The following is a 14871-nucleotide window of genomic DNA, read 5'->3' as shown; positions in this document are numbered from 1 at the left end:
ACTGTAGTTGAATGCTTGAGAAATAGTAGTAATAATGACAGTGATGGATGGTGGTAATAGGTGCTGTTGGGAGGGGGAGGTGATGGTGCTGCTGGGGGGAGGAGGTGATGGTGTTGCTGGGAGGGGGAGGTGATGGAGCTGCTGGAGGGAGGTGATGGAGCTTCTGGGAGGAGGAGGTGATGGTGCTTCTGGGGGGAGGTGATGGAACTGCTGGGGGGAGGTGATAGAGCTGCTGGGGGGAAGTGATGGAGCTGCCGGGAGGAGGAGGTGATGGTGCTTCTGGGGGGAGGTGATGGAGCTGCTGGGAGGGGGAGGTGATGGAGCTGCTGGGGGAGGTGATAGAGCTGCTGGGAGGGGGAGGTGATGGTGCTGCTGGGAGGGGGAGGTGATGGTACTGCTGGGGGAGAGAGATGATAGTGATAGCAGAGAAAGGGGAAGGAAAGCTGTGGAAGCCTCAGCTTCTCAGGGGAAGGGGCCACTTACCTGTAAGGATGATGTTGGGGATATTTCCGTGGCTTGAGTAGCTTAGCTGCTGTGAGTCCTGAAGGCTGCCGTGACTCCCTGTCAGTCCCATCATGGCAGCCTGGGAGTAGTTGAGTGTGGAGCAGGAGCTATACAGGCTGTTGGAGCTGATAGCATTTTCAATCATATTAAACTGTTCCAGCTGAAGATGAAAGCACAAAGCCAGCATTAACCCAACCACATCAGGCCAGAGTGTCCTGCTGCTGCATCCTGCTCAGAGTGACCATATGATTCGTCCCCAGAGCACAAGCAAGCACACATCCTAACTGGTTTTTGGACTCTTTATCCATGTCTCTTTCCATCCCATTCAAGTGGGTTAAAAGCTTGCTGAATGAATGAATGAATGAATGAATGATGATGGGTCCTGCTGGTGTTTTTAAAGAACTGCAAATAACCTTAGCAGCAAGTCTGCTGAGCTTTTTCCAGAGGAGGAAAGACGAGAAGAGGCACTGCCTTAGGGCACGAACAAAGCCTTGTCCTCTGCCTGATCCAAGCCAGCACAAAGGCAGACGTACCCATCACATAATCTACAGACAGCGGTGTCCTTCTCAGGGGAGAGGGGCCCAGATGCCATCTCCCCATCCTCATCTGATCAGACCCTTCTTTCTTTTGTTCTCTCATTCTCCTTGGAGGACAAGGTACAGAAATGGAGAGCTCTTTGCCTGAGGGAGGGGAACAGAAACTACCCACATAGTGCCCCCCTGAGTCTCTCAGCTGGGATTCAAACCAACAGCTTCCCTTCTCACCCACACTTACAAAGAACTTCTCTGACACTGCCTCACTTGACCCTTCACAGCTCACCCCTGAAGTGAGCAGGAATCCAGAGCCACTTGGCAGATAAAGAACTAGAAGTCACTCACCCTAGGTTAAATGGCTCACCCACGGTCACAAAGCTGTAACGTGATGGAGTCAGCACTTGAACCCAGGCCCCTGAATTCTGAGGCAGAGAGTAAGGAGCCTCTTGACCACATCTCACTGACTCTCATCTCAAAGCCCAGCAGGTCATCTTTGACATCAGGGAAGTAGAGGGACCTCGTAGGCCATTGAGAATGATCCTTTATTTCACAGATGAGGGAACTGAGGCCCAAGGAGATCAAAGGACCACAAGAGCACAGCTCTCAGCAGAGGAGCCTCAGAGGCCCAAGGCCCACATGTAATAGAGGAGAAGGCTGAGGCCCAAAGCAGAGATGCCCCACTCCTCTACCTCCACTCCAGTCTTATGCTATTTCCTACAAGCAGCCTGCTGAGAAGGGCTCCCATGTTGTCCAGCATGGTATGTGAGAAAGAGTCTTGGCCTGGGATTCAGGAGACCTGGGTTCTAATCCAATTCTGCTACTCCGTCAGTACTTTGTGACCCCGAGAAAGTCACGAAGCCTCTATGGGCCTCCCTGTTAGACCAGGTGATTTCACTTCCATTTCTCCTAAGTGACATGCCAGAGTTCACTGGTTGGGGAGAAAAAAGGACCTGGAGTCTGGGACTGGGCCTTGTGGTCCAGGGATAGTGGCCACAGTAACAGAGGGAGGCAGAAAGTGGCTTGCTAGTGTAGCCAGGAGAAGTGGGCATGCCATTCCAAGCAGGAAGCTGAAGGGCTCACCTGATGGGACAGGGCATTAGCCTGTCTCGCTGTCATCTGCTGATCATAAAAGGAGTCCCCAAAGACGCTGCCCAGGACGGAAGAGTGCTGCAGATAGAAGAGAGGCCTGCTGTCGTGAGATCCCCCACAGGCGGCGGGCTGCTGCAAAGGCAGCGGGCCGCTGACGCCGCTCAGAGCAGCCCTGCTCTGCGGCTGCTCAGGTGGCCTACCCAACAAGACTCAGACTCTTTAGACGCTGGCTGCTGGCCCGACCGGGCCAAGACAAAAGACAAAAACACAGGGGTCCCTGAAGAAGCTTCTTTTCTACTAGGTACCAACTTCTTCACTAAAAATACAACTAGCAGAGTGCTACTACCCCAGCTGTGGAGAGAGCCATGTCCCCCCCCAACAATATTCTCTAATCTTCTCTGGGGCAAATTACAAGACTCTTCATCCTTCTGAAGAAGTGGGCCCTGAAAACAGGATCTGGTCACCACTTGAGGGAATGACCCTTCTATAGCCCTAACCTCATGGTCACTCAGGCATGGCTACAGAGAGCCTTTGGGGCAGGCCGCCCCGCAGGGGACTGCTGGCTAACGGCTGTGACACTGGCCCACAAAGTGAGCCCAGACCTCAGGCATGCCCAGCACACACTCCTGGTAGAACAGCCTGACTCCCCAGGATTTTCAGGAGGGAAAGCCTACAGGCTCTTAAACTTCCCAAAATGCACAGGACACCTCAAGGACAGAAACAGACAAACAGTGAGGTGAAGGCTGGGCTTGGCTAACTCAGGAGGAACTTTCCCATTTCTGTCATTTCTGACTCGGCAGGAGACTTATTATCCAAACTATGCTGCTGGTTACCAGCCTATCTATCCCTCTCACCCCAAGGAGCTGAAGTGGCTCCTCCTTCTTGTGCCTTCTAGACAGGGCCTAGCAGCTCATCAGGGTAGATATTATCTTGGTTTCTGACATCACTGTATCCTGGACCTGGAGGAGAGTTCAGAAGTCATCTTAGTCCGCTGTCCCACCTAAGGCTAGAGGAGCTCCCTCCACAACATCCCAGACAAGCTTGAGGGAACTCCAGCCACGGGGAGCTCACTACTTCCCCAGGCAGTTGGTCTCTTCCAGTATGAGAAAGCTCTCCTTAATCTGGAGCTGAAATCTGTCTCCGTTACTTTCCTCTCTTGGTGGACTCTGACAAATTCCCAGTTCGATTTAGTGAAATCCAACTGAGGCACAGAGAAGAGAAGTCTTCCTTCAATGATCAGGATATAAATAAACTCGAGCAACCATTGCCTGCCTGGTGAGTGTGAACACATAATGGTCCGACAGGAACAGAAGGACACTGTGTGGTCACATTGCAAAGATCTCAAGCACAGGATACAAGCACCTAGCTGGAGACCAGGGAGTCATTTCAAGGAAAAAGGGCTCAGAAAACACGCAGCAAACTTCCTTCTAGAATCCTACAGAGTGCATGTACACACATGCATACCCCCCCCACACATACGTATATAGGTATATAGGTACGTGTATGAACACACACATATACATGTACACACACATATGTACACACACACACACACACATACACACTCTGTGTCAGCCAGAATCCTCCATGAATGTCTCTTTTACAAATCTTCCAACAGTTTTTTGGAAGCGGGAATCAATATAAAGCTAGCAGAACACCTGCCTTTACAGAGCTATTAAAACAAGAGAAAGGAAATCTGTCTCCCAACAAGCCAAGCTTGCTGGAGGACGCCCACACCATGCTTGGACACCTGTGGTTTGGGAAAAAAACAACTCCCATCCTGATCATCAAAGCAGGCCAAGGCTAAGGCGGGGAGGTGGGAGCCAGGTGCTCTCTGAGTGGGCAGGAGGTGAATGGCTGTGGGTCCCCAGAATCTAAGAAGTGATAACCTGAACAGCTGAATGGAATTCCAGTTGGTTGGAGGTGCTGTTGGAAAGGCCTGGGCAAAGGCCACAGTCATAGGCTCACAGGCGGGAAGGGGAGGAAACCTTAGGATGACAACTTCTCAACCCAAACTCAGATGTGAACAGAGCTGTGCAGCCCAAGCTACTGCTGAATACCCCAGGAAAAGGAACTGGATTTAAAGAGAAAAGACTGGTGTGTCAAGATAATGGAACTCAGGAACTCAGGGGTTCACCCGGAGATTGATCTGGGCTGATTGAGATGGGGAAGAGTGACTGATTGTACCAGATTGTAAACATGTCTGGCTGGTACTTAAGGGTACTTTGGCTGGCTTACTAGATTGTAAGCACATCCAGCTTGTACTTAAGGGTACTTAATGAATTTGAATGACACTAGCCAATCAGCTTGAGGAACCTCCCATTTCTGGGAGGGGAGCAGGAAGCAGGAAGCAGACCCTGGGGGAGGGTTTTTCTTTTTGTCTTCAAGGCATGGTGGCAGAGAACTTCAGAAGTGGGAGATTAGGAAGGCTAGGATTGCCAGGTTATAGGAAATCTGTTCTCAATCTTTCTCTTTCTTTTACTATTTTTCAATAAACCCTCAAAAAACCTAAACTCGTTTATCAGTGATTTTAGTCAGTTTCTCCCCAAAACTGGGGAGACAGATTAGAACCCACATTTAGAATTTTAAATTACACACCTGGGTTCAAATCCTGGTTCTAGCACTTACTGGGTATAGGACCTTGGCCAAGTCCTTGTTCTCTGAGCCTCAGCCTGCCTGCTGATTTGTGAGAAGAAAAAACTGGACTGGAAGAGGCCTGAGGGAGTGGCCTTTCTGACCAGCTTTCTGTTCTGTCTTTAGGAGGACTGGCATATCTCCATGAAGAGGGTGCAGGAGGAAGGGGGAGAGGAAAACCCAATCATGGTCATTGTGCATATCACAGGGAAGGAGAGACTGTGAGATGAGTTATCTGCCCTGAGCTTTGGGTCTGCTCTCGTCTGCCCAGAGCTCGCCCCACAGGGAGCCCTAACAAAGGTGTTGAGCAAACGAATGGGTACCAGCCTCCCTCATTACTTTCAGCCACAACACTGTCTGTCTACCCCAAGCCCAGGATGTGGCAAGGCTGGTTGCTTCCAACACAGGGCCCTGGGACCCCCAGTAGGCACTTCAGTGCTTGCTGAGTTTCCCCCAAGCCCTGAAGAGGTTAGGTGGGAGATGCCAAGCCTATTCTGGATTTGGTCCAGAGTACCCAGCAGGAGCCTAATCTACGGTTTTGTTAGATATTCCCAAGGCACTGAGGGGGACAGGCAGTGGAAGCCAGGTCTTTGAGCTGGCTGTTCTGTACTCGGTCCATTAGCCAACACGATGTTCTTCGCTATCAGTGGAACTGAACCAAAATGATCAGAAATGGCTGGGACAGGATAGCTAGGCTAGAACCAAGTCTGGAGACAAGAGGAAGTAGCCCACATCAAGAAGGGGCTAAGAAAGCAAGAGGCCCCAGGAATGCCACCTGGGCAGGAGATAGGAAGGGAGGCGGGGGCACAGGAGCCGAAGCTACTTCCCCAGCCTCACCCCCTACTTAGAGCCTGGTTTCTGGTTTTGTCTTTAGCTTTCATCACAAGCACTTACCTGCCAAAAGAGTTTAGCCTATGCACTTCTGGGACACAATTTCATCCCAACTTTAACCCATGGTCAGCCCCAACACCTTTACCAGCACAAATGACAATCATAAGAGGCAACTAGGACCAACTAAACTTCTTCTCAAAGGGTTCTGGGCTGATTCTCCCCAGTGCAAAATGATACAAGCTCAGCAAACAGACTGAGCACAGAAGAGCAGGAGCAAGCTGATAGGAAGTACTTGACCCTGGGAGTTTGGGGCCTTGATGAATGTAGCTCCTCCCTGGAAGGAAGGGCTCAATGGAAGCTTCTGCATCTGCCCCAATGGTTATTCACCACTAGTCCTGAAGGTGGGGGCCAACAAGGAGGCTCTTGAGCTTCATAAGTTTACTCTCTGAAGGAAATCAGGATCATGCAGCACAAAGAAAGGCAGACTAAGGCAAGGTGGTAACTGTCTACTGCATGGGGACAAGCCTAAGAGAAATCAGGCTGAAATCTCCCTACCAAGGGTGTCCTGTGGACAGACAAGGCCTTCTGCTAAGACCACTCCCATCATCATTTCCATCTTGGCCTTGCCACCTCTGGACCACGAGAGAGCACCCCAGTTAAACGCCTGGGAGTCCCAGGGTTCCAGCCCTGGCTCGGACACTCACCAGCTGAGTGACCCCAGGCAAAGCAATCCCAGCTCTGGGCCAGAGTTTTCTCATCTGGAAAGTGCAAATGAACCAGAGGAGCTCTTGGCTACCATCCTACTCCACTGTCCTAAGGTCTAAGGCCCCTTCCAGCTCAGTGGCCATAGGCTGCCATCAGAGCAGACCCAAAGGCAGGCCTGATAAACATTAGACACAGCTAGGGAGGCGCTGGGCAGGTCCATCCTTTGTAACTCCATCCTTCAGCAGCCCTGGGCTTACTCTTGGCTAGCTTCTACTGAGATTAGCTCTCTGCACCATAGTCTTCTCACATGTCAAGTACAGACAGTATCTCTAACCTGTTTCACATGGTGATGTCACCAATTTGGAAGAGCCAATGATGCAGATCCCAACAGTCTCATTACGAAAAGAGCACTTTATGCATTATAAAGGCTTTGTAGGGGCAGCTAGGTGGCGCAGTGGATAAAGCACTGGCCTTGGATTCAGGAGGACCTGAGTTCAAATCCAGCCTCAGACACTTGACATTTAACTAGCTGTGTGACCCTGGGCAAGTCACTTAACCCTCATTGCCCTGAAAAAAAACAAAACAAAAAAACAAACAAAAAAATAAAGGCTTTGTACACATGCACTAGTATTGGTAATCACTACTCTGTGGTTAATAGAATCCCACGCGAACTAGGTCAGGCTTGAGACAGGTCCAAGGGGAAGTGCATCCTTCGAGCCACAAGAACCTTTTGGAGGATGGTGACAGGGGCCAGAGAGAATGAACAAGGGCCTGGGGTCTACAGGAGCAGGCCCATGATCCCAAGTCTGACTGGGAAATGGCTCTGGGAACATGAGGCAGGCAGCGGGGTGCCGGATGGTCAGACCCAGAATTCTTCAGGCTTGTGGGGCTCCCCGCTGACAGAAGCGTCCTGAGATCTGGGCTGCAACCCCAGCTCTGCTGCCGCTTGGTTCTGTGGTCTCAAACAAGTCCTTTTCCTTTCCTGAGTCTCCATTTCCTCAGCTATCAAATGGAGACAGCCACCCTGTCACCAGCTCTTCTCCCTCAGTCACAGCGAGGGAAGTACATTTTATAAGCCACAAAAAATACAGGCTGTTTTTATGTCCTGACATCTACAACCTCACCTCACTTCACTTCTCTTCTCCTCTCCCAGCAGTCATACCTGACAGGACACGGCAGAGACAAGCAAAAGATCCCCCCACCCTCAGCCTTTCTGGATCAATCCTCTACTAAAATCCCAGAGGTCTCCATCATACTAGGGTCGGTCACTAGGACAAAACAAGCTGGCCAGTGGCTGCAACAGTAACAACTGGGCCACGTGCTGGTCACAGAAAGGACAGGAACATTAAAACAGTCTTGACTAATACAATCAAGTGACACACCTTGACTTTTGCTTCCCACCCCACACTGCTGTAAATCAGGTATCATTTGTAAGGTCCCTAGAGCCAATGATGGCATGGACACCATGGGATTTAGGGGTATCATCACTGAACACCAAACACTGAACACTGAACACTGGACAGCGAGCAGTGCCTGGTCTCCCCAGCCCCGGTGCCGGGAGCTAAGATCCCCTCCAGAGCTGACATTCTAAGACACTCCAAGTTTGACCCTAGGACAGCCACTAGCTTTGACAGTGTCCCTGTCACACTCCCAAGCAAACACGGCCCCATCCCAATGCAACTGGTCTGTCAGAGCATAAATGACCTTAGGTGAGGCACAGGCCTGACAGCCAGAGCACCTTCTCCCAGTGAGCGAAAGGGAGTGGGCTTCTGGGGCTGCTGAAACCCTCTGGATCTGAGTGGGACCAGACAGGATGAGACATCAGTGAAGCATGAGGCACAGACAGTGACAGTGAGTGACCATGGGTTGGCGATGGACACACTGGAGACAAGAAGCAAGGCTTGTGGAAGCAGAGAGTCCCTTACTTGAGGGGAGCTGCCAGGAGAGAAGCCTTGATTGGAGACAGGAGAGGTGGGAGACTGGTTGGCTGGGGAGCCAGCATTACTGCGGTACTGCTGGAGGGAAGCCTACAGAACAACACAGAATTAAAGACCATGGGATCCATGGAAGGTTGAAAGGTTATATAGTCATCGGTGCAGAGCTGGAAACAGTCACCCACAACGGGAAGCTAGGAAGATGAAGGTGTCACAGAGAGCAGGAGCCCTGGGCTCCCACACGCTCCCATGGGGGCCACATGGTCAGTGCAGGCTTTCAAAGACCACAAGCTTTCTGTGGCTCATTCAGGACAGTAGAACCCCATTATCACTGTGTTTTCTGGCTCCTCTCCCATTCTCTCAGAACAATGCTAAAAAAAAGTCTGATAGAGCTGGAACACATCTGGCTACAGGGGAGGAATCAGAGTGATATCACCGACACTAGATCATAAAGGGGTTCTACTGTTTATGTGGCCCGAGAGAAGCTGGGTACAGTCCAAACTCTCCATACTCTTCACTTCCATTCTATCCCGGCCCCCCGCTCCCTGGCCTCCTCTCCCCACCCCTTCCCCAGCCCTCTCTGCTTCACAGCCAGGGCCCATCTCAGCCCTAGTCTGAGCACAGCCAAGTCCAAACGCATTTACCAATCTCTATTTTAATTCGTTTAATCCATACTAACTAACTCCAAAGCCTTATGACCCCCTTCCCACGTGGAGCCTATACTGATGGGGGCTCTGAAAAGTCCACCCTTTATACTCAACAACGTTTGAACCTGTTCCCTGGACATGCAGCAGCCACAGTCGGCACTTGGGTGGCTGGGCTATTCAAGCACAGGGTGAGTTGGGCTTAGGTGAAGGGCCCCGGGGGTCAAAATAATTTCTTACGTTCTCTTGGAGACCCCAAGGTACCTAGGGAGGAGCATTCCTCGGGAGATCCCCCGCCATCCTGAGGCCCTCTTCTAAGACACTGCGCTGGGAATTCAGGGACAAATGGGAAGTCCTATGGGCAATCACACTCCCCCCACGCATGGCTTGCTAGGAGACAGTAATGTGCCGTGTGGGAGCAAGCCCACTCAGTGGGAAACAATAATCAGCATGAATTAAGTGGGCAGGAAAGCTCCCAGAAGCTTCTTCTCGGGATTGCTCCAGATGAGGAGAGATCCCCATCCGAAGCCTGTGACAGAAGTGCCTGAGCACTTGCAGCCCCTTCCGGTGGTACTACAAGGGAGCCCTGAAACAGCTGGGGAGAAGGCTCAGCCAATGATCTCAGGGGAGGTACTTGAAAATGCCACAGATCAATTCCTGTTATCATTTCCAAGAGAGGCAGAGAGCTGATCTTGGAAAGATCTGGATTTGAGTTCTACCTTGGACATATGTAGGCTGTGTGACCCTGAGCGAGTCATTTAAACCTCAGGGCTGGCCTGCCTTGGAAGAGGGACTTTCCTCATTTGGGAGCTCCTCATGACGATGGAATTGCAGGTCTGATCCCTATCCCTATCTCTAAGTTATTTACGTTACTTGAGGATTCTTTTTTTTTTTTTTTTGGTAGGGGAATGGGGGTTAAGTGACTTGCCCAAGGTCACACAGCTAGTAAGTGTCAAGTGTCTGAGGCCAGATTTGACCTCAGGTCCTCCTGAATCCAGGGCCGGTGCTTTATCTGCTGCACCACCTATTTCCATTACTTGAAAATGAAAATTCAAAGACTCTGAATTTCCAGGGTTTGGTTCTTTTTCTGTGTGAAAAGACTGAGAGCAAGTACAGCACTTTGGATTTGATCCTGTACAAATCCACAGCCAGGAGGGGCCAGCGTGCAGGTTCAGGTCTGTCCTGTTGTTTCTTTGCTCCTCTGTCTCCAAATCCCCATTCTCTGTCGGTGCAGGGGTCCTACCCTTCTTGGGAGGGTGGTCAAAGACATGGTCTCCCTCATCAGAGAATTCATGGGAGATGGTGGTCTCTCTTGCCAAGGGAAAATGGCGCTTCCATTCACACCTGCCTCTCTCGGGAGCTGGGAAGAAGCCACGGTTCTTGTTCTACCACTTTCTTGCCATTTGCCTTATCTCTGTCACTTGCTAGATGAGGACACTGGAGAACAAACTAGTGCTATAATGGGGGCCTGGCACCAGGGGCCAGTCATACTCTCAAAGTTCTGGTGGCACCCCAACGTGGAGAAAAGCACTCTGCTCTTGCACTGTAGCTGGGGGACTTGCTCCAAGAGTTTGTCTCTTCTTTCCTTACTAAGCTCCTTCTACCTGAAACTGTCGGGGGAGCTGAAACACCTGGGGCGGCCCTCAGCTCTTCTAAGTGCCAGTTACTGGAAACTTGCCTGTCCTTTCGAAAAGAACACCAGACTAACTGTTTCCTCTCTAGAGATGGCAGGCCTGGGCCCTCACAGTGACCTGTCTGCCTCGTCAGCGAGATGCCAGCCCAGCGCTAACTTCTGACAACTGTTTGGATGCTGGTGAGCCAGGAAAAACACTCTGCGTTCATTTTAAGAAGCTGCCATTATCAGATGCATAGTAGTGACTCACTGGGTTTAAAATTAGGAACTTGACAAACTTTAAAAGCTGTTCCTCACTCAGCAGCCACAATTGATCACAAACGGCACATCCTAATGAGCTCTGAGCCTTGATCAATGCCATTCTGCAGCTGCTAGTGTACAGCCCGGGAAGGAGGACTCTAGCACCAGTACCCAAAGGGGATCTAGGAGCATCCGCTGGCTCAGATGAGCACATTCTCCGCCTCCCCTCCCTCGCCCCCTGGCTAGCCCCTTCAAGAAGTCATTGGCATTTAGCAGCCCAGGCGGTCTATGCTCCACCTCCATATCCACTGTGCCAGTGGAGTACAAGTACTCACAGGCCCCATGAGGTAGGGGGCAGAGAACCCTCCTGGCTGGTGCACAGAAGGGGTCACAGAAGGCCCCTACTGAGCACCCAGCCTGACAAAACCACGCTTCTTCTGACACACCAATGTGAAGCGTAAGAGACTTCACCCACACATGCCCAAGTCTATACACAGAGCTCCATTTCCTCCCAGGCCCCGGCCTCCCTCTGCCCCTATCCCAGCTGCAGATATCAGCGTCTTTTACCATTCGTATCCTGCAGCCGTGGCACTTACCGAGGTGATGTCTATTCCCATCGACGGCTGGGCCTGGTTGCCTGGAGGGGACTGGGGGATGGTAGACGGTACTGTGACCGAGAGAGGGGGGAGCGGTGGCCCCCGCTGTAAACCAGAGCTCGGCATTAAGGGGGTAGTCTGGGAGAGGCTGCTTGGCACCTGGGGCTGCTGAGGCTGCGGCTGGGCCTGCTGCTGCTGCTGCTGTTGTTGCTGCTGCTGCTGCGGCGGTGGTGGAGGCTGCTGGGAACTTGCTTGAGTGAAAAAGGAGTATGGGAGCTGCTGCTCCAGGGACAAGGCATCCATAGCCACAGCCTGAGAAGGGGAGACACAAGATGGCAGAAGACATCAAGCTGTTTCTTGAAGAGCACCCACTGACTACGACAATGGGCAGCAAGGGTGAGGGAGCACCTTTCAAATCCAATGCACACACAATGCATGTGATTCTGGGCTGACTAGCTGATCTCCAAAGCTGAAAGGAGTGTGAACTTTCTGTCTGCCACTTGTCTGTGAGTCAACAAGCCCAATGAAATGGGTGACATCAACAGACGCCAATGCTGTCATCTGTAAAATGGCCTGGACAATAACGACAAGAGGAATCCAAGCTCATAGTTCTAATGCACCTCACCTTGTACGGAGAGCCCTTTCCATCCATTCTGTCCTGTGGCCTTCACAACAGCTGTGAGGTTGGTCAGGCAAATAATGATCTTTTTTTTTTTTTTTTACAAGGGAGAAAACTGAGGCTCCAAGAGGGGAAATGACTCATCTAAAGTCACCTGGCTGCTAAGAGGCCAATTCATAGTCTGGGAGAGGCTAAGCCTGACTATCAGGGTTAAAGGCCTACACCTACTAGCCATGGGGCGACCCGTCTGGGCCTCCTCCCTCCTCTGTCAAACAAGACCCAGGGCACGACTCTCCTTCCCAGCTGCTCTCAAGACAAGGAAGCTGCTGTGGTTATTGCTGGGTCCCCCCACCCTCACACATAAGGGGCTTGCTGAGGTCCCTTCGGAGCCATGTTTCATCATTCCCTTGGGGTCTTCAAGCCTCCTTCTTTACTCCATCTTCTGCCAGTTCTTCCTTGAGGCCTGGTTTGGCTCAGGGCTTGACAGCGAGCTCTGTGGCTCCCTAGGACTCACTAAGCCTGGCCCACATGTGGGTTCTTGCTGCTAATGTGCCTCCCCTCCTCGCTCTGCTCTCTGGGGCCAGGCTTGGGAGCTGTTCATGGGATGACAGACTTGAAAGCTGAAAGGGACCTTCATTGTCAACAACTCCCACCCTCTCATTTTTAGGGATAAGGAAATGGAGGCTTAGAGCTATGGAGAGACTGGCTGAGGGTCACAAAGCTAGAATTCGAACTCAGAACTTTCTGATTCTAAGGCCAGCATTTTCTCAACTGTACAAAGCTACCCTCTTGGTTTCAGTGACACTTGGGGCTCACCAGGGCATAGACATATCCCATAATCTTAGCTGAAAGAACCACTGGGAAGGTTCAGTTTACTGAGAAAAAATAAACACAATGCATTTCAAATTCAAATGTAACAGGGTCTCAGTCTTCCCATCTGCAAAATGAGAATATTAATTCTACCTCATAGCTCTGGGTGAAGATCAGATGAAAAAATGCAAGAAAAGCATACTGTAACCACAGGGTGCTACAGATATCTAAATTATCATCAGTATTAGTGGCTTAGGCAGGGTTACTATGAGGACATAATTTCCTGAACTTTAAAGTACCACATGGTATGAGTTATAAAATGGTCAGTGACCCCTCTGTGCACACAAGAGAGGCCTTGGCCTACTGGACAGGGCTGGCCTCATTAAGCCAGGAAGGTCTGTTCCAGTCTTGCCTTGGGTGCTGGCTGGATAAGCACCAGGGAGGCCCTTTTCTCTCTCTACTTGTTTCCAATTGTAAATTGGAGGGGGCCTAGCTCATGGGTTTGTGGTGAGGCTCAAATAAGACAATGTCTCTAGAGTGTTTCGCAGATGTTAAAGTGCTAGATCAATGCCAATCACTAACATTATTCCAGGGCGATGTTTGAGAGGTGGCCACGCCAGTTTGCAGAGGCAGACACAGCAGGCTCTAAAGGTTGATGCCTGCTGGTACTGGCTGCCATGGCCCTCAGTGGATATGCCACAGCACAGGGACACATTAGACCTTCTGTACTGAACCCCTGCAGCTGCCCCGGGAGAAGGAGATGGGGTAAGCATGACTTGCCCAAAGCCACCTAGGTGTAGAAGGCCTGGGATTAGAACTCAGGATTACTGATGCTCAATCCAAGCCATCTCCTTTGATACCAAGATGTCCCCACAGGACAGGGCACACTGAAGGAACTCAATAAATATGCAATGATTAACAGCTCTCCCTCATCCTGCAGTATTAGTTTTTTACCGAGCACATTGCCATAAAAGCTTTCTAGTTACAGGTGTTATTATGCCCATTAAATAGATGAGGAAATGGAGGTTCAAAGAAAGTTCAGTCTGGTTTGTAAACAGCAGGGCTAGGCCTCAGGTTTTCTGATCCCCCACTATACCTGTGGGGTGGCCCCAAAGCTGAGCCACTTCTGAGTCTGGGGTCAAACACAAACTTTGGCAACACACATTGGGCAACTCGTCTTTCTTCTTTCCCCATCCAGGCCTAACAAAGGTGCTCTCTGTAAAGAGACAGACTCCCGTGTACCTGAGTGATTGGCGACAGAGGGGAGAGTGTGGGAGACATCTGCTGGGTCTGCTGCCGTCTCGACTCGGCGTTCAGGGAGAGGGGGCTGACCGCTGGCTGACGGTGCTGTTGTGAGGAACCTGGAGTCGCCGACATGCCTGAAATTCAAGAAGCAGCCAGTTCGTGGGCCAGGGCCCTGAGATTCATTATGTTGAACATGGGTCCTGGTGGGATCCCTGCAACTCGCGTCCCACCCCCTCCAGCTAAAAATAAAATTCCAACCTTCCAGTGATTATACCAGCACAATGATAGCTATGACTGACTCCTGTACTGGCTGAGTAGTTTAGCCACCCACGATCTTCTGGGGACGAGAGTCTCTGGGATTGGGCAGTGACAAACAGGCACCCTTATATCAATCCTCCTCAAAGCTCCCCGAGCCATAGAATCAGAATCACAGAGATGGAAAGAACTGCAGAGATCACGTGCTCCAAACCCTGTTTGAAACATGAATCATTACGAAAATTCCCCACAAGGACGTCCCCAAATTACAGAACCTAGAAAGGCCCAGCCATCCTCAGTGTTGGAAAAGTACTCAATGATAGTAAACAACTGGATAGCTCCAGAGAATGCCAGATCTGAGAGGGCCCTTAGATCAGAGAAGGTCAGAGCTAGGGGTGGAGGGGGGGCTCTTAGAACACAGGATGTCAGGGCTGGGAGGAACCTTAGAACACAGGATGTCAGGGCTAGGAGGGCCCTTAGAACACAGGATGTCAGAGCTGGGAGGGCCCTTAGAAAACAGAAGGTCAGGGCTGGGAGGGCCCTTAGAACACAGGATGTCAGGGCTGGGAGGGCCCTTAGAACACAGAAGGTCACGGCTG

General features: G+C 51.1%; 1 protein-coding gene across 1 annotated transcript in view; it reads right to left on the bottom strand.

The window, feature by feature from the left end:
- The window catches only part of CRTC1 (CREB regulated transcription coactivator 1), a 141905-nt gene that overhangs the window by 12927 nt on the left and 114107 nt on the right, over positions 1 to 14871 (bottom strand). The window contains 5 exon segments of the mRNA XM_043977013.1: positions 484 to 664; positions 2118 to 2204; positions 8222 to 8323; positions 11344 to 11655; positions 14015 to 14151. Coding sequence (XP_043832948.1) covers positions 484 to 664; positions 2118 to 2204; positions 8222 to 8323; positions 11344 to 11655; positions 14015 to 14151 — 819 coding nt within the window.

The sequence above is a fragment of the Dromiciops gliroides genome, chromosome 1 (assembly GCF_019393635.1).
Source record: "Dromiciops gliroides isolate mDroGli1 chromosome 1, mDroGli1.pri, whole genome shotgun sequence".
In the NCBI taxonomy this organism is placed as follows: Eukaryota; Metazoa; Chordata; class Mammalia; order Microbiotheria; family Microbiotheriidae; genus Dromiciops; species Dromiciops gliroides.
Note: the sequence above shows the minus strand (reverse complement) of the source record. Positions and strands in the feature narration are given on the sequence as shown.